General features: G+C 50.6%; 1 protein-coding gene across 1 annotated transcript in view; it reads left to right on the top strand.

Annotated features, from left to right (window-relative positions):
* The first annotated feature begins 1,223 nt into the window (after positions 1-1,223).
* WNT9A (Wnt family member 9A) overlaps positions 1,224-27,918 on the top strand; it is a 61,927-nt gene continuing 35,232 nt past the window's right edge. Inside the window, exon 1 of the mRNA XM_068145824.1 lies at positions 1,224-1,352. Within this exon, the coding sequence (XP_068001925.1) occupies positions 1,258-1,352 (95 nt within the window). The 5' untranslated portion in view covers positions 1,224-1,257. The remainder of the gene's footprint in view (positions 1,353-27,918) is intronic.

Below are 27,918 nucleotides of genomic sequence, written 5' to 3'. Positions count from 1 at the left end.
GGGCATGGGAAGCAGCAGTGAGAATACATTCACCAGGCTCCTAGTGTTGCTCCAGAGGCTATTCCAGGACAAAAAGTTCATCCTCATTCGCCCACCCCCTGAGTGGCTCCTGAATCAGTTTTTCCACAGGCTGTGGAGGTCAGGAACACAGACAATCCCACCAGGGTTGTTTTATCACGGACCCAGTTGCTGCCTGATGGGTACAGCTCTGTGGAGTTAAACCCTGGAGATGGTGGCTTTTGAGAGGAGAGTTCAGTGCCAAGCACCTGTGTGTCCTCCTCTCTCCATCCCCGTGGGGATATGGTGAAGTCCAGCAGCACCACACACAGACATTCATGCTGAGGAGGGAAAGAAGCCTTTTATTCTTGGATGGCAGTGGGTACAGAAATCACCTTGAGGATGACAACGAGAGTGACATTGACCAACCTGGAACAACACCCCTGCCAAACACCAGCCCCAGGAGCTGACTCCGGGGCATTATCTGCTTCCCAGCATTATCTGTTTCACCCTGTCTGTGCACTGGGGTCTCTGTGCTCCCCCTCACCACACCAGCGAGTCCATCACTCTTGTGCAGGGCTGGGAGTATGTGATCCCTGTGCCATTCCACATCCAGCCTTTGCACAACTGATCAGCCCAGCCTTGCCCACCCATCCCTTGCTGCCCAGACAGGTCTCACTCATCCTCTGCTGCACCCACCCCCGGGACATGCAAGACAGGGACATCCAGGCTGGGGACACCCATCTGCTGCACACCCATCATGGGACATCATTCCTGGGATATAATTCCCGGGACATCCAGAGCAAGGACATCCGGTTCAGGAACACTCGTCCCCGGGACACCCATCCCGGGACATCCATTCCTGGACTTCCATGACCAAATACACTTGGGTTAGGGACACATGGCCCGGGACACCCATCCCAGGGATTTCCAGACCAGGGACACCGATCCCGGGACACTCATGCCCTTTCCCATCCCTCCCAATCCCATTCTCTCCTACGGGCTCCTCCTTCCCTCCCTCCCTCCCTCCCTCCTTTCCCGCTGCCTCTCCCGCCTCCCAGGGGCGTGCCCTTCCTCCTCCCTCCTCTGCTCTCCTCCTCCTCCTCCCCGTCCCGTCCCGCCCCGTGCCCGCCCCGTCCCCTCCCCTCCTCCCGCCGGGCTCTCGCTGCCGGCCGCGCTATATAAGAGGCGAAGCGGGCGGCGGGCCGGGCAGCGGGCGCGGCGGGGGAACGAGATGAGCAGCGCCGGAGCCGCTGCAAGATGCTGGATGGACACGTCCTGCTGGGATGGCTCTTCTCCTGCGCGCTCCTAGGGCTGCTCGCCTGCACCCCGCGGCCCTCCGCCGCCTACTTCGGGTAGGTGCCCAGCGCGGACCTTGCTAATTCCTTTCGGCAACTTTTGATAGTTTTTTTTTCTTTCCTTCTTTCTTCTTCCTTTTTATTTTCCCCCCTCTTTTATTTTATTTTCTTTTTCTTTCTTTTATTTTTTATGTTTTTACTTTGCAAGAAGGGATTTTTTTTCCCCACTTTAGCCGAGGTTGGGATGCTGTCGGCAGCTCTTTGCTTTGGGCATCCCTCTCCACCGGTGCTGACAGCCCGTCCTGGGAGAGGGATTTTGGAAGGACTGCCCGATACCCACGGTTTCCCCCCGGTGCTAGGATCCCAAATTCCTTTGCGGTCCCCCCCGGGAGTTGCCGGGGGACCGCAGGCAGAACCTCTGCGGGTTTCCTTCTGCCTTTTCCAGGCGTGTTGAGTTCTCAGGGAGCGGAGCCGTAGCGGGGTTGCCGGTTGTAACCTCCCTCAGCATGAAATACCCTCAGAAGAACTTCCCCAGCATGAAGCATCCCCCAAACCCCTCCTTTTCTCCCCAATTCCAGTTCCTGCTTTAGCACCAGGTAGTAACAAGCGGGCCCCGACATCACCCTGGCGCCGACTTACCTTTTTTTGTGTGAGGGTTTATGCTGCTGTCACCTACCTGCCGTGGCGCAAGGCTTTATCCCCCGAAAGAGATGAAGGTCCCCGTCCTAGCTGTGAGCGGAGAGGTGCGGAAGCTCCGCATCCCGCGGAGCTCACCTGTGCGCGGTGCAGGGGCGCGGCCGGCAGGGGGCGCTACCGGCTCGGGCCGCACCCGCTCAGCAGCGCGCAGGTGGATCCGACTCCCTCCATCCCTTCCTTTATCCCCTTATTCCCCTTATCCCACATCCTTGACGGCTGAGATGGAGAAGCCACAAAAATCCAACTCCCTTCTCTTTCTAAAGCCTCCCCTGCTGCCCCTTTGTGAGGCTTCAACCCACAGCTTTCCTCCTGTGCACCCTCCCACTCTGACTATTTTTGGGGGGGCTCTGTGTAGCTGCTTCTTGTCTCTTCTTAAAAACTTGTCCCCAAAATGGGGCTGGTTTGTGAATGAGAGGCAAGAACCTGAAATAGAAGCTTTGGTAAAAGTTTACTCCAGGCGAGAGGAAATGGCCTCAAGTTGCACCGGAGGAGGTTTGGGTTGGTTATTATAGGAAACTTCTTCCCTCAAAGGGTTCTCAAACCCTGGGAAAGGGTCCTCAGGGGGGTGGTTGGGTTTCCATCTCTGGGGATCTATAAAAGATGCAAATCTGTGGTGCTGACTTGGGCTAGCCCTACGTCTGGTAGACTTAAGGCACTGTTTGGAGTTGATCTTGGAGGTCTTTTCCAACCCAACCGATTCTGTGATTTTAAGAGCGATGGTTCTCGCTGCTGTTTGGGATGGTGTGTTGTGACCGCTGGTAGGAGCCACCAGACCAGCCCTGGAGAATGTTTTAGCAGACTTGAGGTTTTTTTTTTCCTCTTTCCTCCCCTTCTTTCCAGTAAAACAAATCCTGGTGTTGAGGCTTGTCCATCGCTTGTGGTCTGGCAAAGCTTTCCAAACAGCGCTACTTACATCTTCTGTTTCCAACTCAAGAACCGTTTAACTTCCTGCTGCTGGGGCTGGTTTTCTGAGGAAACAGCCTGTACTGTCTGTGCAGGTTTTTAGGAATCACAGAATCGTTTGGGTTGGAAAAGACCTTCCAGACTCTCCTCTCCCCCTGCAGCACGCAGAGGGCTGTACTGAGCCTGTTAGCTCGTGTGTCTGCTGAAGACCACCGGCACCGTGCCCTAGGGACTGATAGGAGCTTGGCTGTAACTCTCCTGCTAATCCCTACGATGCTGATATCTGCTGCAGAGCAGCAGGTAACTCGTTCCAGCCACTTCTGGGATTCCTTCTCTGACCTCCTGTGGCTGGTGTGGATTTTAACTCGCGAGCGAACGTGTTGAGTCGAGGGAATTGCGCTGCTAGCTCTGTCCTGACCGCTCTGAGTTCTTCTCTGTCTCAACACAGCTGCTGTTTCTGATTTGAGGCTCCCTCCCTGGTAATGAGGAGGGGAGAGGAGATGCTGCCAGATGTGTACCCAGCCAGATGTGCGCTCCAAGTGCTCCGGGGCTGCTGCGGCATGCAGTGAAGTTTGCTTACGCGAAGCATCCTGCTCTCTGCGTAGAGCACAGCAAAGGAGCAGCATCTGCTGCTAATCTCCTCTTTGTTCTTCCAAGAGGCCTAAAGCAGAGATTGCACTTGCTGAGCTGCTTGGGACATGGAGGGAATAGTGCTGGGGTCCAGGGTCCCTGCTAATCCCCAGTGATGTGCTCTAAGTGTGCATGGAAGAGCTGAGCCCCCTTGCTTCTGTATATTAAGGAAAGAAATCTTTCCTGGAAAACCAGCTGGGTGTTCTTGCAGAGCTGTTTGTGCCTCTGCAAGTGCCCTGAGAAGGCTACTCCTGCCCCTTCTTGCTATGCCTATGAAGGTAGCTACCTGCCTGGAGGAACTTCTCCAGGTGAGGAAGCACATCAGTTTATCCTGAGAGAAATCTTTCCTGGATGCATCACCCTTTGCCCGGGAGCTGAGCCTAGGTGTTGAAGTAGGCTGAGTTAGAAACACAGAATCGTTTTGGTTGGAATCATAGAGTCCAATTGTTACCTAGCTCCAAGTCTGGTGCTAAACCATCTCCCTCAACACCACATCTCTGCCTCTTTTAAACACCTCCAGGGATGGGGGTTCAGCCACCTGCCTGGGGAGCCTGTCCCAAAGCTTGAGCAACCTTTTGGTAAAGAAGCTTCTTCTAATATCCAATCTAAACCTTCCCTGGCACAGTCTGGGATTATTTCCTCTCATCCTGTGTATGCAACACCCTTTCCAACCAGGGAAGGGATGCTTCTTATTCCCACTCCAAGCCATCATCAAAGCCACCATGACACATTTTGAGGGCCTGCTAGACCCTCTGCTCTGGGTGCTAACATCTCATTGGAGGACGTGGTGGGCAGCAGATGGCTTTGTTAAACAGATGTCATGCTGTGTCTGCAGCTTAGCTGCTCAATTCCATAGTCTGGTGGGGGCTAGGGACAGCTGTGGATGATCCCTTCCTCCTCCCCCCCACCCCCCATCCCCAATGTCTTTTTTTCAGGGAAAGAATTTGGTGTCTCCAAATGTGTGGCCCGGCGGGGAATTAGTGCTTGGGGACGGGCATGGTTACATGATAACAAGATTGTGTCAGCATGTGGTCATGTCTCTGCCTGTCCCGTGGGGACACATCGGGAGGGAGGGAGGGGATGCTGGGGTGGGAAGACCACGGCTGGAGGCTGCTGGTGCTTCTCTGGATGTCAGCCTCTGGTGTTTTAGAGGGATGCACAAGCAGCCAAGAAATGCTGAATGTCCTCAGAAAGTGGAGATTGGTCCTCTTACGTACAGCAAGCTGCCCCATGGGCACCTTTCTTGGTGCTGTCTTGCTGCCTGCTTAGGACATGTGCTGAAGGCTCGCTGTCCAGAGTGAAGAGAGACAGGCTTGTCCCTTCCCCAGGGTTACACTGCCAGCCTCAGTGCTGCTCCTTGGATGTTGCTGACCTCCCTGGTGCAGGAGAGTTTGACCTGGGGCTGGTACACAGCAAAGGCAGGACCTGAAGTGACGTTGATGCTTCACAGCAAGCAGAGCTGAGTCTGTGTAGGCACCTGTTCAGGAGGGATTTGCCAGCTTGAAGTGCTGGGCAGCAGCTCAGAGGTTGGCTTCAGGGATGTGGTGATGCTACAACTCCTAAACCTTGTCTGAAGTGAGACTGTCTGGTGCTGGAGAGGAGAAAGCAAGGCTGCACAACTGAGCAGGACGTGATGCCTTGGGGTAGGCTTAGAGCTGCCCATCAAGCTGCCTGATAATGACGATGATGAGTGTGCTTTGGGCTAGGAGTTAAGCATGGGAGGCTCACTGGCTGAGTCTGTACTGGAGGGGGAAGCATTGCCTTGAAGTCAACTTGTCGAGGTGCATTGCTGTGCCAGAAGTGAGCCTGATCTGCTCAGCCACCTCCACTGCAGCTGGGCTGTCTGAAAACCAGTTTGCACCACAGTACAACTGGCTGCTGCTAGTGGTGGGGATGTAGTCTGGAGCAGCCTCAGGCTGCTGGGATCCCCGAGAAAGCATTGTCTTTCACTTTTCTTCCCTGCTCTGCTTTCCCTGTGCCTCACAAGCTTTGGTTGTGGATACCTCCCCTTCCTGCTTTTCCTCTCTCAAATGTGAGGGAAGGGGTGGTGGAAATGCCATAACATCTTGGAATTGTGTTGGTTCTTCTGCTACAGGGCTTTAAAGTGGCAGATGAAAAGGTTAACCAGGCCGGGGTGAAAGCAGTCTGATTAACTTCAGTCCTGCTGTGCCTTCATGCTAGTGGGAAGCCAAACTAGTTTGTAGGAGCAGCCTGGGCTGCTGGATCTAGGGGCAGGGGGGGAATTGCAGCCTGGGCTGTTGGATCTAGGGGCTGAAGGGGAATTGCAGCTTGGGCTGTTGGATCTAGGGGCTGAAGGGGAATTGCAGCCTGGGCTGTTGGATCTAGGGGCTGAAGGGGAATTGCAGCCTGGGCTGCTGGATCTAGGGCTGGGGGGAAATTGCAGCCTGGGCTGCTGGATCTAGGGGCAGGGGGGGAATTGCAGCCTGGGCTGCTGGATCTAGGGGCGGGGGGGGGGGGGAATTGCAGCCTGGGCTGCTGGATATGGGGAGCTTGCAAACTATCCAGACCATAAATCAAACCCTTCTGTTTCTTCCTGGATTTTCTGCTTGATAGTTTGATTCAGTTTTCCTGAACCCCTTCTGTATTTTGTTCTTTTCTTGCTGGAAGGCTGATTTATTTTTTTCCCCTGGAGGTTGGGATTTGCTCTGCTCCCTTCCAGCAGCAGAAGGAGCTGAGCAGCTCTACCCCCTCTGCAAACACTTGTCAAGACAGTAGTAATGTTCCAAGTGGCTCATGCTTACATAGTGTTTATATTGACAGATTGCAATGTTCTTCATCAATGTAACTGATCCCCACGCTGCACGCAGGCAACAGGAACCCTTAAATGCTCGCGTGGGGGAGAGGGAGGGAGGGAGGGGAAGCATAGCTTGTCCTAATTTACCAACACATCACTAGCAAGAGCAGGTTCCCTTCTGCCTGGTGGAGGGGCTTCTCAGTGTGGGAAGTGCAGGATATTTTTGTTCCTGTTGGTATGTAGACAATAGATACCCCTCGGTGGTGCTGCTGGGGCAGAAACCTTGCAGTTCAGGGTGTGGGTCTGCTAGGATCCATAGAGTTAGAGAATGGTTTAGGCTGGAAGAGAGCTTGAAGATCATCCAGTTTGAAGATCATCTAATTTCAACCCCCCCTGGCATTGGCAGGGATACCCCCCCCCTAGCCCAGGTTGCTCACAGTCTCATCCAATCTGGCCTTGAGCACCTCCAGGGAGTGGACAACGAAGACCTCCCTGGGCAACCTGTTCCACTCTCACTGTGAAGGATTCCTTTACTTGAAATTATTTAGGGAAAAAATATCTGAATATGGGACCTGAAGGGATATTTGGGGGTTGTGACCACCCTGATGGGGGGTGGTTTCTTAAGTGGGCTGAGAGCTAGCATGAGAGTTTGACATCTGCCACTGCAAGTGTGGTGTCAGCTCGAACGTCCTCTCCAAGCAAAGCAAACTCTCTGGGGCTGGCAGCTTCTTGCTGCCTTTTTCTTTTCTTTCTTTCTTTCTTTTTATTTTTCTCTTTCTCCCCCAGCCTGTGGGATATGTTAGGTGCTAACATGGCTGGTGGAGATCAGGAATTTCTGTGCCTGTCACTGGATGGTGGTGTGGGGCCACAGGCTGGCGTTCGCAGCTTGGGCTGAAGGCGTGTGAACTTCTCAGGAAGCTGTTGCGTAGCCAGGCCACAGAGTGTTGGCTTTCCAGCCTTGCTGGTCGTCTTCTGGCGTGTGTGAGATGGAGCAGCTGGTTCTCAGCACAATTTCCACCCCACCCCACCCCACCCCCCCCGCCTAAAGCCCCCCTCCCAGAACTGGACTCTTGGGCGGTGAGGGAGGAACGGAGCACGCAGGCAAACGCAGCTGGAGTGTGAGGAGGCAGCTCCTGGGGCTGGGAGGGTGGCTTTGCCATCCCACCCTCTGGTGGGCTGCTGCTTTTCAGTCTAGTTGTGGTGATGCTGGGTTTTTAAGGTGCTGGATTGCTGGGTTTCTTAGGAATAGGTAGGGTGTGGCTGGCTCTGCAGATTGTTTTGATTTTTTTCACCCTTTCTTTTTTTCCTTTTCCCTTTTTTTTTAACCCTGCCCTTATTTGAGCTGGGTGAGTTGTCACGTAGAGACTGATCTGTCTGAGTCCTGCCTGGCTTCTGTCCCAAAGCTGGCCTCTCTGGGTCAGTTCAAAGCGGTGTTTAACCTCCATTCCTTTGCAAATGGGAACCCCGTGCCCAGAAGCAGCACTTGCTTTGTAGAGGCTTGGAGGCGGCTCTGGAGTTGCAGAAGTGCCACGAGGCTGCTGACAAATCCAGGAGCATGTGGAAGAATCACTCTGCACACAGCTAGGGTCCACCAGACCTGTGCCTTCAGCCCTGGGGAACCAGGGGCTGCCCCAGATGAGGCTGGGAGGTATCTGAAGGTTCCTTCCACTTGCAGTGCACTTAGAAGATAGAGGAAAAACTTTATTCAGGTGGGGGTTAGGATGTCTTACACTTAGGCACTGCATTGACCACGTTGCTTGAGACTTGGGAACCACTATTTTGTGCCTCAGATTCCCTTTCTTGGAGGGGGCTGTTTCCCTCTGAACTCAGCAGTCAGCTTAAAGCCCAAATATTGGAGGGTTTTGGGTGGGTGTGTTTTTGTTTGCAGGGGTCACCAGGAAAATAGCTGGCTCCCTCAGGGGAGAAGATGGCTTGTTAGGAGAAGATTGAGTGTGTCCCTGGCCAAGCAGGAGGCCAGAGACTTCCTTTAGCGTGACTCCTGATGCATAACAGGAGACTAGGAATCTCTGGGACTCTGGTCTGCCGGTGAAAGGCCTGGTCAATGATTAACTTGCCTTCTGGAAGCTGCTCACAGCAGTAAAAGGGAGTCCAGCCCCACAGCCCCAGAACAAAAAGCCCAGGAGTGTTTAATAATTAAAGGCCTTGTGCTTTATCACAGGGTAATGAGAATCGCCCCAAGGCTTGCTCGGTGCGGGGTAATTGAATTAGCTTGTGGGACTGGGAAGAGGGAGGAGGGCTAAGTGGAAGGTCTGCACAGAGAAGCCAAGGTGATGCTCCTCAGTTTGAGCCTTTCTGACCAGGCTGGGCTTTGCCAGTCATTGCTCTTTCCTTTTTTTCCACTCTGTTTTTGTCTGCTTCAGCCACTGATGTGGCAGCTTTGATAGAATTACCTCCTGGAGGTGGTCCTGTCCTGGAAGATGTCCAGGTCCCCCTGCATCATCTCCATTCCCTTCAGTTGGAGGAAATCAGCACATGAAGAGGAAGCTCTTTGCACTGAGGGTTTTGAAATACTGGCACAAGTTGCCCAGAGAGGTGGTGGAAGCCCCATCCTTGGAGATGTTCAAGGTTAAAGTCAGCAGGGCCCTGAACAACTTGATCAGGAGGAAATGTCCCTGCTCACTGCAGGGAGGCTGGGCAAGATGGTCTTTGAGAGTCCCTTCCAGCCTGATGCATTCTCTAACTCTACATGATTCAGTCTGGGAGATGTTCACAGGATTCATTCCTGATGCCTTCTGTGTTGATGCTTAAAGGCTCTTTGAGACTGATTTGGTTTTGGTGGAAGACCCAAAGCAGAAGGTGATGCTGAACTATGCTATCCCTGCTCATGGAGGAGTGACTAGCCAGAGGAGGTGCTGAACCAGTGAGCATCAGCAGTATTTCCGCTGCTTGGGGCAGCTCCTGGTGCAGAGCTGGCCAGAGCTGTGCTTTGGGGGCGAGACCTGGAAAGCTCAGCTGAGAAGAGCTAAAGACTAGACTTGCCTGCCCTGCACCTCTCAGCTCCCTGTGCTTAGCTGCTCTCTAAGAGAGACTTAGGTTGGAAAGGGGCTTTGAGGCTTTTTTTGGAGATGCTACATTAGAATAGCCCTGTGGGAGAGACTGTCTTGAGCATGGTCTCAGGCCACCAGAGATGTAAGGACCTCTGCCAGCAGCCTGATATAGATCCTCTGCTCCGGTTTCATGGAGAAATGTGGCACCTCCAAGGCTTGGGTTCTCTGCTCACTTGAATTCTTCAGGGGGACAACTCATCCTAATGTTTGCTGCCTGAGGCATTCGAGAAGGCTCAGTGCATTAAACCTGTCTTGATCTGATGTTTGTGTAGGCTCTTTCTGTTGCCTCACCATGCAGCTACAGCTACCTCCTGGAGAAAGCACTCTTGGGTGGGATGGCACTGGTTTAGTTCATGTTAAAAGCCTGTGCTAGACAGAAACTTCTTTGCCCCAAGCTCCTTGCCTGCCCAGGTAGCAACCTGCCAGCTTCTCTGAGGGTGTGTGTTGAAGCAATGCAAGAAGTCTCACGTACCTGGCTTTCCAAACTGCAAACATGCTGAGCCTCTCTGGCTCCCCTCCATGATGAAGCAGCCTTCGTGCAGCCAAAAAAGCAGCTCTCTGGTGGCTTGGAGAGCGTTAATGCAGCGGGTTTCTCAGTCTGAGCAGCCCTCAAGCAGAGGACCTGTTGCTTGTGCTGTTATGGGAGGCTTCAGAATGTGGCTGCAGGGAGACTGCAGGTCCTGGGCCAGCACGAGGTCTGGCTGCAGGCAGGACTGGTAGGATGTCTTCCTTGCTGGAGAAGCCAGCACAGGTCAAGCTGAGCAGGAATCAGAAATGATGATAATCTTGGGTGGAAAGGGTTGACCCTTTAGAAGCTGGGTTGGTGGGGGTTTTGTTTTTGCTGTTTAGACCCAAGCTTTTCCTCTTCCCCTGGCTTTTTAACTCTGCTTTTCAAGTCTCCCTCAGATGGTGGCTGTGAGTGCTAATGAGTCTTATCTCCTGAGATACTGTCATAAAATACACTTATGAAGTTTATCAGCTCAGCAAGCTTTACATTTCATTGTAATGTGTTTGCACTGTGCTGAGTGGAACAGGGAGTATTTTGACTACATGAATAAACATAGCAGTTATGGGATTTGCTTTAGCTGATACAAAAATCTACTCTGAGGGTGATTTTTCTTCCCCCCCTGGTCCCCCCCCAGCCCCTTTTAGCTGCTGCAGCTATTTTCAATGGCTCTAGCAGCTCCTGCATGTGAGATGTGGTCTTCCACTTTGCTTGTGACCTTAAATCCTCCTCCTCTCCAAAGTATTTTGTTAATTCAGTTGCTGAAGGATTTCTTTTGGGGGAAGGGGAAATGGCAGGTTAAAAAAACCTTGAACTCTTCCTTTCTGGAAAAAAAACCCCATGGAGCAGAACAGCTTCTCTATGCATCCACTGTAGAACATGCAAGCTCAACAGTATCTGACATAAATGCTGAGTCTGTGCTGGCATGGAGGGTGGCATGGAGCATACAGCTCATGTTGATGGGATGTCAAGCTGTATGGGAGTTGGCATGAGTTTTATGGGCAGACTCATTTGGCCTAGCTCATTAAAATAGCATCAATTGGACAGACAGATGCCTCTGGAGTTTGGAGAAAAACAGCTCTGCTTTGACTTCTGCCTTTGCTGTCCACTGCATGGATGAGTTTCACAGTTGGAGCAAAAGTTTCCTTTCTTGGAAAAGCTGCTCTGTGTCTTCCAGAGACTGAAGGAGCACAACTGTGTGCTCATTGTGCCCAGCAGGAGGTAGCTTCTGCTGTGGAGCAATGTGATGTGAGATGCCCACAGAAATAGCTGAGCTTTGCTTGAACCTGCCCAATGCCCCTCTCTGGCTAAGGGAATCCTGGGAGAAATGGGCAGAAGCATAGCCCAGAGCATTGGCCTGCAGTTGGGAAACACCTCAGAAACCAAACCATGGAGAAACCTTCCACAGCAAGTTGGGTCAAGCAGCTGCTGCCTTCAAGGCCAAGCTCTTTCCATAGAATCTACCAGATTGGAAGAGACCTTTTGGAGGGTTTGGAGGAGGTCAGCTGATGAGCAGAAGAAATTCTTTCCATTGCCTCTTGGATTATTTATTTTCTTCATCTTTAGGACCTGGCAAAATTCTTTGAGATGCACAAGGATGAGTCTTGAGTCTGACCTGAGTGATGCCTTAACGTGTAGTAATCAAAGCACCAGGTTGGAAGGGATCTCAAGGATACAGAGGTGTTCAAAAAACAGTTAGCATAGAATAGAACAGAATTAACCAGGTTGGAAAAGACCTTTGAGATCATCCAGTCCAACCTATCACCCAGCACCATCTAATCAACTAAACCATGGCACCAAGTGCCTCATCCAGGCTCTTCCTAATCACCTCCAGGGATAGTGACTCCACCACCTCCCTGGGCAGCACATCCCAATGGCCAATCTCTCTTGCTGGGAAGAACATCTTCCTCACCTCCAGCCTAAACCTCCCCTGGCACAGCTTGAGACTGAGTCCTCTTCTTCTGGTGCTGGTTGCTTGGGAGAAGAGACCAACCCCCACCTGGCTCCAACCTCCCTTCAGGTAGCTGTAGAGAGCAAGAAGGTCTCCCCTGAGCCTCCTCTTCTCCAGGCTCAGCAACCCCAGCTCCCTCAGCCTCTCCTCCCAGGGCTGTGCTCCAGACCCCTCCCCAGCTTTGCTGCCCAGTGTGGCACTCTGGGCTATGGTTTAATGGCCATGGTGTTGCTGGCTTGACTGCTGAACTTGATCTTACAGGTCTTGCCCAACCAAAACAATTCTGTGGCTCTTTGTAGCCACCCTTTAACTATTGGAGCATGGTGCTAAGGTAGATGAGACAGGCTGCCAAGATGAATCATTTTGATGGATAGAGCCCATGGCTTGACCCTGGGTTTCTTGCTTCTGTATCTTAAACATCTCCTTAGTTCTTCCCAAAAGGAACAGGCCATGACTTGGCTCCAAAAGCATCAGCACTGCCAGGTGGGGATCTGCTGAGGTGGGCTCACCTGCATCTTCAAGACTACCTGTTCTCACTTCCAGTCAGAGCATGTTACTACCCTTTAAATTCCACCTCCACAAAGTGCCTTATGTTCCCTGCTGTCATCAATCAGCTGTATGTGACAGCTTCCCCAGCTCTGCCTGGGGGAGTGTGCTGTGTTGCTTCAGCATGACAAGGAGTGCACTGGTGCTAACTGACCCCTCGGTAGGCTTGGCTGGAGGGGCCGTTGGTGGGGAGCTGCAGGATCACCCAGTGCTCATGTTACAGAGGAGTGCCCATCTGCTGAGCTCTGGCATGCACAAGCCTGGCAGGTTGCTCTCATGACTTGCTGTGATCTCTGCAGGGCTTCCCAACCTGACTGCTTAAAGGAACTGCTCAGAGGTGTGGCTGAGCCCTAGTGCTCAGGGCCTGCCTGAAGCCAGCTCACAGGGTGGCAGCCTGGGCTGGTTGGAGATGTCCCTGCTCACTGAAGGGGCTGGACTGGATGACCTTGGAAAGACCCAACCCAACCCATTCTGTGGTTCCATGATCTTGCTGGGTGAACCCCTGCTGGGCTGGTTGCACTGAGTGGCTTTCACCCTTCTGGTGAGCTCAGACCTTTAAATACCCTCATTGTCCTGTCCTGTCCTCTCTGGAGGCTGACCTTTTCTGATTGGTGATCTCATGCCTGGTATTGCCATGAAACAAAGCCAGGCAGCCCTGGTGGGGACACAACTGTGCTTCTGTTAGAGATTGCAAGCAGAGTTGGTAGAGGAACCTGGTTCTACATGCTGTAGAAGAGCTTGTGTGGGGCTTTCCAGGTCCATCCTTTACAATTACTCTTAAGTAAATGCCTTCCTGAAGTCTTCAAGGTGGAACTGAGCACCTGGGAAAGAGCTGAGCGTGACCATGCTTAGGATGAGGATCCAACCTGGGCAAATCCTTTTGGCCTGGCTCCTTTGGTGTTGGCTTACAGGGACCTCACTCAGTGCAATCAATGACTTCAGTGGAGCTTGCCCAGCTCAGGGACACAGTTCAGCTTACTCTGCTACAGCTCTCCAGGACTGACAAGAAACCCTATCCTGGAGCCCAAGCCCCTCTGGGGACAGTTCCCCAGAACTGATACCTTGTGTAAAAGAACTGACTTGTTTTGCTTAATCTTGACAAAATTCTTTTCTAGCCCTAATCCTCTTCCAGTGTAAGGTGAGATCTTGAAATACCTGGCAAACTTCTAGCACAGCTCTTTCTGCATCTCTGGGCCTCTCTGTAATCCAAGGTGAGGCGGGGGTAGGGATGTTTTCAGCCCCTGCCAAAGACAAATCTCCTGCTGGGAGCTTGCAGGGAGTGATTTCCCAGTCTGTGGTTAGCAAGTTGATCTCAGAGGCCAGAGGTGAAACAGCCACTTGAGCTGAATTACAGGGTCTAACCAGAGATCCAACACTTCCTTTGGCTGTGCTGCATCTCTGGTGACTATTTCTATCTCCTGGCTTGTCCTGTTGTTGACTCTGGACAATCTTAATGGTAAGCATGAGTTTGAAGAGGGGACTGAAACTGGAGGGATGCTCTTGGGAGAGTGTGAACTGGACTGAACAAGGCTTTGAGCAGTTCCTGTGGTCAGTACTGCAAGCCATGATCTCCATGCTGGGTTTTGTGGCTCATAAAACAAGTGTTTATAGGCAGACACTCGCCTCTGGAAGGTGAAGGACAGATGCTGGGCCAAAGAGATGGCATTTGGAGAAGAATGAGACCAAGCATAGTGCTACATTTGTCTCCTGAGCTTGCAGAGGAATCAACAGCCATGCAGGAACAAATCTCACTTCATGTAGAGGAGATGTCACAGAATCATAGAATCAATAAGGTTGGAAAAGACCTCAAGGATCATCAAGTCTTAAAACTTGTTTGCAGTCCCCAGGGGCTGGGCTCCCTGGGGGCTGCCCCACATACTGTCTGGTGGGGAGACAGCAGGGTGAGGGAAGGGAGTCCTCCCTCAGCACTTCATCCCTTGAGGCACTTGCTTGGGCTGCTGCAGGGCTCGTGGAAAACCTGAGAGCTGGACCTGCTGCTGGGAAGGGTGATGTGAACTTGAAGGCTTTGCACTTTCTGACTCACCAGGGTTTGGGACTGCACCAGGCTTGCTGACCCTGTTGAGTGATGACACTGGAAAGATTTTGACCATGTCCTCCAGCAGCTGGCTGGAGTTGGATGCTTTCCTTTGCAGAGCTTGCTGTAGGCACCTTGTGGTGTGGAGGTGGGATGGGGACTCCATCTGCTTCCAGAGGTTGTCTGCTTCAGTGTTGTGCAGTGTGAGGCTGGTGAACTGCTCTGTGCTTAACTTGCTGTTGGACAGATCAGCAACACAAGGTCAGAGGCAGGGACAGCTGAGTTGCCTTGTCCAAACATGTTTTTGCCTGCTTGTGTGGGGCTGTTTACTCTGTTACCAGAGCTCTTTGGAGTGCTCCTTTCAACTGCTTTCAACTGAAGTGGCTCTAAAGCTCATGTCTGATCCATCTGGAGATGTTCAGAGGCCAGGAGTAAGCCTTACCCAGCTGCTCCATGGGGGTGAAGGAAGCAGAGATATTGCCAGGCATCTGCATGGCTTTGGGCACATTCACTGACCTCAGGGTACTTCAGCTTGTAAAACAGAGCTGTTTTCATGTGGAACAGGCTGTGAGTTGAGATGGGGACTTGGTGTACATCCTTTGACTCTTCTTTGGACCTCCAGGGGCTGCTAGATTATAGACCAGGTCTCAGTGTCTTCTGCAAGCACCATATGAAGCAAGCAGAGCTCTGTGGGATTGGAGTTACTGTTTCCTACTGCAACAGAAAAGGGGGTTCAAAGACAACATTTGGGGATCTACTGATGGCTTAGTGAGCTCTGAAATACTTACAAGCAAGAAAACCTACCAAGATCCCTAAAACAAAGCTCATTTTGCAGTGTTTCACCCATCCTGGGAACAGGTTGCCCAGAGAGGTGGTAGATGCTCCAACCCTGGAGCCATTCCAGGTCAGGTTGGATGGGGTTCTGACCAACATGACCTAGCTGCAGTTGCCCTGCTGACTGCAGGGGAGTTGATCTAGATGAACCTTTAAGGTCCCTCCCAGCCCATTCAATAATTCTGTCTTATTCCAGGTCTTTACAGGGAGATGCAGGGCTGGATTTTCAGTGCAGCTGCTGCCCTTGCATAAGGCACCAGCCAGACATTGCTCTCACTACTGTCAGCTGCCCCAGCTCCTCTGTTTGTGTATCTAAAACTTTAAGGCTGGAGAAGGAAGAAATCTGACCAGTGCAATGGAAACCTTCAATTCCCTGCGGTCCCAGGAGGAGAAGAGCAGCTCCAGGCTGGAGCTGGGAATGAACTCCATTTGTACGCTGCCTCGCCTCCTCCAGCAGGATCAGCCAGGAAAAATATCAACAGTTCCATTAAAAAGTCTGCTGGTTTGCTCAAGTAGTGGAATAAACATACCTGTAGGCAAAGAGACCTGGACCACAGAGGAAATGTTAAGTAGAAGGAACACACGCAGCCTTGCTCCTGCTCCCCCTCTGTATCTGCCAGATTAAACCCCCCATGTGTCCATGGTAATGGGTAAATCAAACAGCAGCTGGGGGGATTATTCTTAGCTGGGGAAGAACTGGCTTGGCTCAGAGGGGCTGGGTGCTTTCCTAGAAAGGCAAAACCTCTGCTGAGCCTGCTCTGTGCCGCTGCCTGCTCTGGAAAGGCAGAGGACCTGCGGTAGAGACTGGGGCAGGATGAGGTTTTTGGTTGGGTGGTAGCCCTCTCTTGGATTCCTGTCGCCCCTTCTGGGGCACCTGGAATACTGGGGTCACTTTTGGGCTCCTCACTTCAAGCAGGATACTGGGGTGCTGGAGCATGCCCAGAGAGAGGTAGTGAAGCTGGTGAAAGGTCTGAAGAACCAGTCTGAGGAGCAGCTGAGGGAACTGGGGTTGTTCAGTGTGGAGGAAAGGAGGCTGGGGGGAGACTTGCTGGCTCTCTAACTCCCTGAAAGGAGGTTGGAGCCCAGTGGGGGTCTGGCCCTTCTCCCAAGGAGCAAGTGACAGGATGAGAGGAAGTGACCTCAAGTCACACCAAGGGACATTTAGGTTGGACACTTAGGACAACTTTTTCTCTGAAAGGGTTGTCAAAGCCTGACCCAGACTGCCCAGGGCAGTGGTGGAGTCCCCATCTCTGGAGAGATTAAACAGACACAGACCTGCAGATGTGGTGCTGAGGGACTTCAGTGGTCAACTTGGCAGTGTTGGTTTGATGGTTGGACTTCCTGATCTTAAAGGCCTCTTCCAATGTCAATGAGTCTCTCATTCTCACCTCCACAGTTCACACAGAAATAGGGAGAGGGAGGTTGGACTGATCTTGCTTGAAGCAGCTGAGAAGCTGTGCTGGAAACTGGTGAGAGCTTGTAGAAGAGTGCTGTGGGTGTAAGCAACGGCCTCAGCCATTAGTGCTTGGTGGAGATGGTCCCTTCAGTCCTCCACTGAGCCCACAATCCATCTCCTGTCATCTCTGGGGCAGGGGGAGTGAAGCCCTGCAAGCTTATTTCAGGAGAAGTTTATTTGAGGAGGTGTGAGCTTCAAGCATGACTTGAATGAGTGATGCTGACAGCGATTTTTTTTGGACCAGCAGCCTGGTCCTTGAGCTGCCTGTGGTCCCTGAGCTGCCCATAAAAACAGCTTCTCCCTTGGCCATACCCAGCCTATATGGTATGTAGAGAAAATGTGTGTGTGGAAAATGCCTTTGGTTGCAACCAGATGGCACCTGTCAAGCACAAGTAGATGTTTCTATTAGTGTTTTTATTTGAGTGTCTTGGATCATTCCCAGCCTCTGGATAGCGAACCAGTCCTGCTGTAGCTGTCCTCCCAGAGGCAGATTGATGTGATTCTTGCATGCTAGAGACAGTCCCAGGTCTCCCAGGCCTCATCTGCACAGCCACTTAGCACAACTAATCTGAGCTGACTTTTAAAGTGGATTAGTTCAATTACTCTTAACCAGCCCTGGTGGAAACCCTCTCCTTGGGGATTAGAGATCCTTAATTCACTTTAACACACTTGATTTCAATGCAAATCGGGCTAAACTGAATTAAGGACACTTTAGAGCCTTGTGGGGAGGCACATCCTTCAAAAGTGATGGGGTTTAACCAGCCCACTGTGCATTCCTGTGCTCCATTCATCCCATTTAGCACTGCTGGAATGTCCCCTTCCAGAGAATTCATCAAAGCAGCCTCTCAAATATAAAGCTGCGAGCACATCACCTAGGCTGATGTGTGGCCCAGCTCCTGCATCTGCTGACTCAGTGCTTCAGCATGCCCAGCCAGAGGGTTTTAGAGGTGTTTGCTCTCTTCTTTTCTTGTCTTTTTCTTTTTTTCCCCACCTTTTTTTACAAATACAATTCCCCAAACCAAGCTTTTTCACTTGAAAATGCAGGGCCATGAGTCACATGCCAGTTTTCCCCTGTCCTTAACTTCCTGCATGAAATGGGAGTACTTTAACTCTTAGCTCAGTGATGTTTTAGCTCTCCACTGGATGAGCAGTGCTTGTGACAGATTGGCCTGTGCTTCCCTGAAGCTTGACTGAAAAACACTCAATGTGGTGCCCTGGGCAACCAGGCAGGTGCTTGGCAGAGTCCAGTGGCTGCTGGGTGTTGAGGAGCAGAGGTGGAAGGATGTAATCTGCCATGGTTAGGTTATGAGTTGGGTCTGGAAAGGTCCCCATTTCAAATGGCTGAACCATCCCTGACAGACACTTTCCCCTCCAGGCTTGCAAATGCTCCATCAATGATGTTCTGCTGTGAGCCTGGCTGCTTTCAGCAGTGCTTCACTTCCTAGCAGTAAAGGTTTTCCTCTAACAGGAGATGGAAACTTCTCTGCCTGAACCATAAACTGATTTCATCTTATTTTCTTACCACCCAAAGAACTCCTCCTTCCCTCTCTGTAGCAGCCTGTGCATGGCTGAAGAACATCACCATGCTGCCCCTCAGCTCCTGGCCTTCCTCAGGCTTAGTCACGAGGTGAGCACAAACAGTGACAGCGTGGATGTTTGTTGATGTAGTTATGCATTAAATCTGGTTTCTCTGGCTGAGTTTCCTGGAGCAGTCATGGAAATCAGCAGCCAGGCAGCTTCTCAAAGTATATCCTCAGAAACAGCCTCAAAACTGAATCTCTCTCTCTTCAGATACTCAAGAACCTGCCTGGATGTGATCCTGTGCAGCCTGCTCTGGGTGACCCTGCTTTAGCAGGGAGGTTGGACTAGATCTCCAGAGGTCTCTTCCAGCCCCCAGCATGCTGTGAATACTCAGAGCATTCTCTACCCAGATGGGGGAAAACTCCAGTTCTATTGTATCATTTAGGTTTCTAATTACCTGAGACAAGAGCTGAGTCTCACTAGGTTTTGGTGGCAAGATGTAATGAGTTGAACACAGCAAGGTGTTTGTTTCCTTCTCTGAGACGTGAGGCCTCATCTAATCAACCTAATCTTCAGCATCACTGAAGATTTCCTGAGGGCTGTCGCTCTGGGCAGTACTGAAAGCAGTGATGACTGAGCACACATCACTTCTTGTGTTAGCAGCCAACTTGTGACTTCACTCCTGGGAAAGATGATGCTGAAAGATGATGCTTCATCTAGCTGCAGATCTTTACCTGAGGCTGACAAGGGCAACAAAACTGGGGAGGGGGCTGGAGCACAGCCCTGGGAGGAGAGGCTGAGGGAGCTGGGGTTGCTTAGCCTGGAGAAGAGGAGGCTCAGGGGAGACCTCATTGCTCTCTCCAACTCCCTGAAAGGAGGTTGTAGCCAGGTGGGGGTTGGTCTCTTCTCCCAGGCAACCAGCACCAGAACAAGAGGGCACAGTCTCAAGCTGCACCAGGGGAGGTTTAGGCTGGAGGTGAGGAGAAAGTTCTTCCCAGAAAGAGTAATTTGCCACTGGAATGTGCTGCCCAGGGAGGTGGTGGAGTCACCATCCCTGGAGGTGTTCAAATAGGGATTGGATGTGGCACCTGGAGCCATGGTTTAGTTGTCAGGAGGTGTTAGGTATTAGGTCATAGGTTGGACTTGATGATCTCTGAGGTCTTTACCAACCTGGCTGGTTCTATGATTCTATGAATAACAATCTCTGTTGTGGGGGGTTTTATACCTCTTGCTTAATGCCTTCACACTGGAACTATGCCTTCATCTCTTCTTGCCCTGTTTTCAGCGGCCTCTGGGCACTCTGTGGGCCATTACATTTAGGTGCCAGCAACACTTGGGGTGAGGATTTGTCCTTTTGGAATGGTTTCTTTCCCAACTCCCTTGTTTTGAAAGCTGCTCTAATTCCATAGTGCCCTAATTGTGATATGCAAATGGTAAGAGGAGAATAAATAAATCACAGCACCGTGGTTTAAGATGCTTTGGGGCAAGCAGCCCCCTGCTTAGCGTGATACATTTGGGCAGCTTTTCTCCCTGAGGGAAATCAAAAGCCTTCCAAACCAAGACAATTATGTAAGCAAATCCCATGAGTGTGCTCTAAAATTAAACCTGCCCCTCAAGCTCTGGGGCTTTCGGTGTGAAGCCAGTGAAGAGTCTTTTGGGCAGGCTTGGAAAGCCTTGGGATGTTCAGTGGTGGCTTGAGATGAACTCCCCAAAGGGCTTTTTTTGGCTGGAGAAGACTGAGAGGGGATTTCATAAATGTTTATGAATATCTGAGGGCTGGGGATCAAGAGGGAGGGGACAGGCTCTGCTCAGCTGCACCCTGTGATAGGACAAGGGGCAATGGATATAAACTACAGCACAAGAGGTTCCACCTCAACATGAAGAGGAACTTCTGCACTGTGAGGGTCACAGAGCCCTGGCACAGGCTGCCCAGAGAGGTTAGTCTCATTGTCTGGAGACTGTCAAGCCCCATCTGGATGCATTCCTCTGTGACCTGTGCTGAGTTCTATGGCCCTGCTCTGGCAGTGGGGGTTGGACTGGAAAATCCCTTCCAACCCCTAGCATCCTGTGATCCACTCATCTGCTTGTTGGGATCTAAACACCAGGAAGAATCTCTCACCATCCTCACTGTGAAGATTTTTCTTTCTAATATCTGATTTGAATTTACCCTCTTTCAGTTGGAAGCTGTTACCTCCTTATCCTATCACTATGCTCACTTGGTAGTCCCTCTTCATCTTTCTTGTAGGCACATTTAAGGACTGGAAGGCTGCCATAAGGTCTACCTGGAGCCTTTTCAGGCTGAACAACCTCAGCCTGTCCTCACAGCAAAGGTTCCATGCCCTTAATCCATGGCTTTCCTCTGAGGGGCAACTCCCTGTCTTAGGGAGGTTTTCCCCTGGGGTTTCTGGTGCCAGTTTGGGGTGGGAGAAGGAAAGACCATCTCTGCATATGGTTGCTAATACAGTGGGAATTAACTGACCTCCTCCTCAGTGTTTGTGTTGAGAGAACTGTGGGCTGTTGCTAGATGGGGGATGATCTTAAAGACTCCATGGCACTTTTCCTGGCTGAGACCAGATATAAACACCTGGGAAGTCTTAGCAGCGAGCATCTCATGGTGTTGCTCTCAGCTCTCCTTGTGCCTAAAGCTCCCCTGTCAACTCAGCTGCACAAGGTATTTCCATCTGGGGAAGAATCTCCCCCAATTTTGCTTCATTTCCAGGCTGATGGCAGGTTTCTAGCAAACACACAAAGCATTTGTTAGCGTTGCTATCCTTTCCCTTTGAGTCATTCTCTTTTCGTTCTTGGCCCTTGGTCCTCCTGGGCTCTTGCAGCCAGGAGACACTGAAATCACAAATGTGCAAAATACAGGATGGATAAACATCTTAATCTCATGGATACTTCAATCTAAATGTTTTCTGAGGCCCTCCTTGAGGGAGGATTAGCTGGTAACACTCCGAAAGGTCGTAGCCTTGCTCCGACTCGTGCTGCTGCTCAAGATGCTGAACGTGTGTGAAAGCTTCAGCAAAAGGCCTGAGATGCCATCACTCTTCTCTGAGGCTCCAGGGAGCATCTGTGTGTCCTCTTGGGCTTTGGACATTCATCTTGGAGCTCTGCCTGCCTGTCTTAGCCATTGTGATAGCGTTGCCTAGGGCCCCTGAATGTGACATGTATCAACTGGCATTTTGGCTGCTGGAAGTGTAAGATTTTTCCAGTGTAGGTTTATATCTCTTGTGTTGGGTTTTTTTTTCCCCCCCCTCTCTCAAGTGTGTGTATATTACTGTTAGGATTTATTTTCAGGCTGGAACTTTGGTTTTATCACATGGAATACTTCGGAAACTTGGAGGGCTTTTCTTTGTTGTTGCTGTTGTTTTGTTTTCAATTAGTTACAAGCCCTCTTCACCTTGGAATTTTCCTCCAGGTTAAAGAATGCTTTTGATTTCCAAAGAAACCCTATTGCAGAGCTCTGGTAGAAAGGTCTCCTCTCATCCTTGGGTTGTCTGGGCTTTGCTTTCCTCCTTGAAGCTGCTGTTTGCTTTGATAAAGTTGGCTTTGCTGCTTGATGTCTGCCACAATAGATCAAAGCTTTTTGGTGGAATGTCAGGGCTCTCCTTCAGCAGAAAGCTGGGGGGAGGAACTCATCAGCCTAAGAAACTTGTCTTGGCTACCTTTTCTCCCACCTATCTCCAAGAGTTTAAGCAATGAATGCAAAATGGTTTTGACCCAAAAGAGTAACAGTTGCGTGCTAAGCTGAGTTATTCTTACTCCCTTCTAGGGGATCCCCAGGCCACCTAAGCTGCCCTGTAACCACACCAACAAAGTAGATGCCTCCTGGTTGTTGCTTTGCTGCAAACAAAATGTCTCTCCCTGATCTCAGAGTAGGTTCTTGCTCACTGCTCCAGCAGTGTGTGGAAGTCAGATGCAGCTGGGGCACTTTCAACCACTGGTATTTTTTTGGGCTGGCGAGGAGTAAACTAAAGGGATTCCTTTCTCCACCACCAAGCAAACAAATGTCCCCCTGGGGGTTGTGGTGGAGAGAAAGCTGGCAGAGCAAGTGAGATCCTGCCACTATTGTTCCTGCGGTTCAGGCTGTAGAATTGCTAAGTGTAACCCCACGCTTGCAGGGTTTCAGGGCAGAGAGGTGTGAGACTTGTGGGTTAGCATCCCTTGGGGATGCAGGTCAGGGAGCGCTGGATGCCTCCCTAACCTCAGGGAGGGCTGGAGGGGGAGGGTGGTGGAAGGCTTGGCAGAAGGCACGTGCCCTCGCAGGGATGAGAGACCAAGGCTGGGGGGTGGGGGTGGGACAGTCTTTTTGTCACAGGGCCAACTGGAAAATCTCAAGCACAAGTGAAGAAAGGGGATGGGGAATGTGATACCATCTACCAGGGAAGGACCTAAAAGCTAAGAGAAGGAGGTGGCCAAGTTTTGTTGTAGTGCTATAGGGTTTCAGCTGCTGCTTCAGCAATGCTCTTGTGCAGTGATTTGTTCAAAGTGCTGGGAGTTCCAGTTCAGTTTGAACAGGAATGACAGGACCCAGCGTGGTGGGGGTTGGATGGGACCTCTGGAGATCTTCTGGTTCTATCTCCCTGCTGAAGCAGGGTCACCTGGAGCAGACTGCAAAAGAGATCTCTTGTTTTGGTGTATCTAAGTCAAAACTTCCTTCAATCTCCTGGTTATTTCCCCATACTTTTTCATTCCAAATCCTCTCTGCCACATCATTCAAGGGAAAATAGAAATCATGCTGAACAGGAGTGCAAGGAGGGCACAGCTGGTGGTTCAACAAGAGGACACAGTCTCAAGCTGTGCCAGGGGAGGTTTAGGCTGGAAGTGAGGAGAAAGTTCTTCCCAGAGAGAGTTGTTAGCCATGGGAATGTGCTGCCCAGGGAGGTGGTGGAGTCACCATCCCTGGAGGTGTTCAGGAGGGGATTGGATGTGACACTTGGTGCCATGGCTTAGTAGTCAAGAGGTATTGGGTACCAGGTTGGACTTGATGATCTTTGAGGTCTTTTCCAACCTTATTGATTCTATGATTCTATGATGTTTTGACCTTTGTCTTCTTCATTGTATCTGGTATTGAGCAGCTGACTCTGGGCCTGCTTACCCTCCATGGTGAGAAGTCTCTCCAGCAGGCTGCTTTCAATAAAAGAAACAACTTCTCTGTGAGCAGAGCTGCACTTCTGTTCCACTTTTAATTAAATAAAATGATCTTTTGTCATTTATTTTTAGCCTAGTGGCTCTAATTCTGATAGGCACCATGTAGTTGTGCCCTGTATTATGCTCAGGGTGATGACTTCAGGCTCCAGACCCACTGGAGGAGGTGGGATGTGGGAATTGTAAAGCAAGCCCACGTGAGTTCTGAAGGCAGATGGAAACCCCATCTCAGGCTGGAGCTTCTCTGGTGGTGAGAAGCTCTAATGAGCATCTGTTGATGGATCAGTCCAGGGAGAGGGTTCTCAGTGTGCTTTATTACTACTCTAGATGAACCTGCTCTGGCAGGGGGGTTGGACTGGATGATCTCCAGAGGTCCTATACAGATCAAAATTATTTTACATGAGATGTCAGCTAAACAGCATCTTGAATCTGGGAAAAAATGATCATCATACAATGCCCTGAAGGGAGGTTGTAGCCAGGAGGGGGTTGGTCTCTTCTCCCAGGCAACCAGCACCAGCACAAGAGAACACAGCCTCAAGCTGTGCCAGGGGAAGTTTAGGCTGGAGGTGAGGAGAAAGTTCTTCCCAGGAAGAGTAATTGGCCACTGGAATGTGCTGCCCAGGGATGTGGTGGAGTCACCATCCCTGGAGGTGTTCAAGAGGGGATTGGATGTGGCACTTGGAGCCATGGTTTAGTTGTCAGGAGGTATTAGGTCATAGGTTGGACTTGATGATCTCTGAGGTCTTTTCCAACCTTACTGATTCTGTGATCTATCCCTGGACTGGAAGACTACAGAATGGGTTGGAAGGCACTTCCAGACATCCAGTCCAGCCCTCTTGCTAAAGCAGGGTCACCCACAACATCTTGTACAGGATCACAATGTCCAGGAGAGTTTGAAACCTCTCCAGAGAAGGAGACTCCACAACATCTCTGGGAACCCTGGGACAGGGCTTCAGCACCCTCACAGCAAAGAAGCTTCTCCTCATCTTCAGAGCCCTCCTGCGCTCCAATCTGTGCCTGTTGTCCTTTGTCATGTCACTTGGCACCACTGCCAATGAATCTGACTTCATCCTTTTGACCTCTCTGCATTAGGTACTGACAAGATCCCCTTGGTTTTTCCAAACTGTGTGGATGAACAGAGCAGCTCTCGGCTGGGACTTTTGACCTTGCTCTAGTTTTACACAGGCAGCTGAAACTTTATGCCATTCATTCAGCTGAAACTTGATTAGCTTTTTAAGGGGGAACCCCACAAAGGATTAAAATCCCACATTGTAAATTTGTTGAAGAGAGTTGACCCCAAAATAGGAACTGTTGGAGTGACCCCAGAGGAGGCCTACAAAAGATGATCAGGGGGCTGGAACACCTCTGCTATGGAGAAAGGCTGTGAGAGAATTGTGGTTGCTCAGCCTGGAGAAGAGAAGGTCCCAGGTAGAACATATTGTGGCCTCTCAGTACTCACAAGGGACTGTAGGAAAGATGGGAAAGGGATTTTAGTGGTAAGACAAGGAGCAACAATTTCCACTGGAGAAGGGAGATTTAGATGAGATATTAGGAAGAAATTCTTTATGGGGGGGAGGTGAGACACTGAAACAGCTGGCTGAGCTTGTGGGTGCCCCTTCCCTGGAAGTGTTCAAGGCCTTTAGGATGAAGTTTTGAGCAACTTGATCTAGTGGAAGGTCTCCCTGACTGTGATAGAAAGGTTGGAACTAGGTGGTCTTTAAGGTCCCTTCCAATCCAAACCAGGAGGAGACTTGATGGGGTGCTTGGTGCCATGGTTTAGTTGTTTAGGTGGGTTGGATTGGTTGATGGGTTGGATGCGATGATCTTGAAGGTCTCTTCCAACCTGGTCTGGTCTGGTCTGGTCTGGTCTGGTCTATTCTATTCTATTCGTTATTGGGATCCCTGTCAAGCATGAGCAACTTGGTGCCATGGTTTAGTCATGAGGTCTGTGGTGACAGGTTGGACTTGATGATCTTTGAGGTCTCTTCCAAGCTTGGTGATTCTGTGAAGTGACTGCCTTACTTTGCTACTTCTGAGGCTGTGTTTTATAGGCAGTGGTTATAACTTAGAATCATAGAATCAACCAGGTTGGAAGAGACCTCCAAGATCACCTAGTCCAACTTATCACCCAGCCCTATCCAATCAACCAGACCATGGCACTGAGTGCCTCATCCAGGCTTTGCTTGAAGATCCCCAAGGAAGGTGACTCAACCACCACTTAAAGCTTGCTCTGAGCTGCTTCTTGGAACTGAGATGAAGCTGAGTCCCAGTTTCATGAGCTGGGTTACAGCTCTCTTCAATGGATATGGATCCAGCTGTGGCACCCCACAACGCTGCAGATTTGCTGCCAGCCTTAGTGAGCCTCTATCTCCCCAGTAGTAACTTGAAGTCTGTCAAAATGCTATAAAGAACAACTTCCATATTCAGTGAGGATTGGGCTGGCAAGGCACAGTGTGACATAATATGTCTTTGCCCTCTGTAATCTCCTACCCCTTCCAGCATCCAGGCACACAAGAGCCGATTCAATGCTTAATCTCGGTGTAACGAAACCACCTCGTGGTTTCTGTGTTTGAGTTGATCTAAATTGGGATGGCAGGAGTTCTTGAATCCAACAGCTTTAGGGCTATTTTAGGTGGTGAAAATCTGCCACTGGCACTATGGGGAGGCATTTACAAGTAACAAGCTAATTATGTAAAATGCACACTGTCCACTGGGTCAGATCATCTTGGTTTCATAATCTAATCACAGTTGGCTATGTAGAACCCTTGGCTGGTTGTCCTCTCCCCACCCCTCACCACCTTTCTAATGCAACTTAGTGGGGTGGGTGGATGCATGATCAATTCAAGAAGGAAATGCTTTGCTTAATACTGGTTGATTGAGCATGCTGGCCTGAAATTGTGCCAAAGGAGGTTTAGGTTGGATGTTAGGACAAATATCTTTCCTGTGAGAGTGGTCAGGCATTGGAGCAGGCTGCCCAGGGAGGAGGTGGAGTTATCATCCCTGCAAGTGTTCAAGAAGCCTCTGGATGTGGTTTAATGGCTATGGTGGTCTTAGGCTGATGTTTGGACTCTCTGATCGTAGAGGCCTCAGAGAAGGGCAACAAAGCTTAGGAGGGGTTTGGAGCACAAGGAGGAGAGGCTGAGGGAGCTGGGGTTGCTTAGCCTGGAGAAGAGGAGGCTCAGGGCAGACCTTATTGCTGTCTACGACTACCTGAAGGGAGGTTGTAGCCGGGGGGGGTTGGTCTCTTCTCCCAGGCACCCAGCACCAGAACAAGAGGGCACAGTCTCAAGCTGTGCCAGGGGAGGTTCAGGCTGGATGTTAGGAAGAAGTTGTTCCCAGGAAGAGAGATTGGCCATGGGAATGTGCTGCCCAGGGAGGTGGTGGAGTCACCATTCCTGGAGGTGTTTAGAAAGAGCCTGGCTGAGGCACTTGGTGCCATGGTTTAGTTGATTAGATGGTGTTGGATGATAGGTTGGACTTAATGTGATCACAAAGTTCTTCTCCAACCTGGTTAATTCTATTCTATTCTAATTCTCTGATTCTCTGTCCTTTCAATGCAATGCATGAGGATGGATGCTATGGATGCTATGGATGCTATGCAGCCCCATCTGCTCAGCAGCACTCATAGATCAAGCTTTGGCTTTCCCTTGAGCTTATTCATTTGAAACCTTGGCAAAGTTAGGTCTGGCTGAGGTCTTTGCCAATAGCCTGTAGTCAGTTACCATCCAAAGACAAAGGAAGATCCTGCCAGTAGCACAGTTTTGTTAATGCCATCTTGGCTATCAATATTGATTTATTCATCCCTTGCTATTAGCACTTACTTCCCTTCTGCAAAACTCTACATGGATGCAGTCCTCTGAGGAAGGATTGCACCATTCCCAGAATGATGTGGGACCTGGGTTTTGGTGGTGAATGGACTCCTGGAGGTGTTCACACTTTTCTTTCTCTCTTTTTTCTTGCTGTGATGAGTTGTGGTGTGGTGGAGCAGTGTTATGGGGTGCTGGGGGAGATTAAGTGAAAGAGAGCAATGAATGATGGATGGCAGTGATTGAAGAACCATCCATGCCCCTGCATCTGGAGCAAAGGATGGTAAGGTTCATGATGTTGGTTGGGTTCACAGGAACCTGCTCTAGGATACATCAGGAAGGATGCCCTCTGCACTGGGGGTTTGTCCTGACCTGGTGAGTTTGAAACTTCAGCCAGACCTTCAGCTCAAGGTCTGACTGCTGAAGCTTCATTTAAGGCTTGTAAAACCTCAGGAGTGCAAAGCTCCTTCAGAAAAGGCATTGAGCCACCTTTTGTCCACAGGATGGCCTCTGTGCAAAAGCCCTTTGAGTGTCTTTTTTTGGTTGGGTTTTGTAAGGAAGCAGCTACTCTGTTTGCAGTTCATTCCCACAAGCTCTGCTGGGGGTCAGGACAAGGATAAACCTCTCCCATCCCATCACCATCCTGTTCCTCCTGCGCCCTGCTCTCTCCAGTGCCCAGAAAGTTTGTTTTTTCACCTGTTTAGTTTTGAAACCTGCCATGAGGATAATGTGACATTAGAGTGGAAAAGCTATCGCTGCTGTGCAGGGG

Source organism: Melanerpes formicivorus, unplaced genomic scaffold, assembly GCF_026170545.1.
Source record: "Melanerpes formicivorus ecotype bairdi unplaced genomic scaffold, bMelFor1.0.p_v2 SCAF_13, whole genome shotgun sequence".
Taxonomy (NCBI): Eukaryota; Metazoa; Chordata; class Aves; order Piciformes; family Picidae; genus Melanerpes; species Melanerpes formicivorus.
The sequence above is the reverse complement of the archived record's forward strand: the minus strand, read 5'-3'. Positions and strand labels throughout refer to the sequence as shown.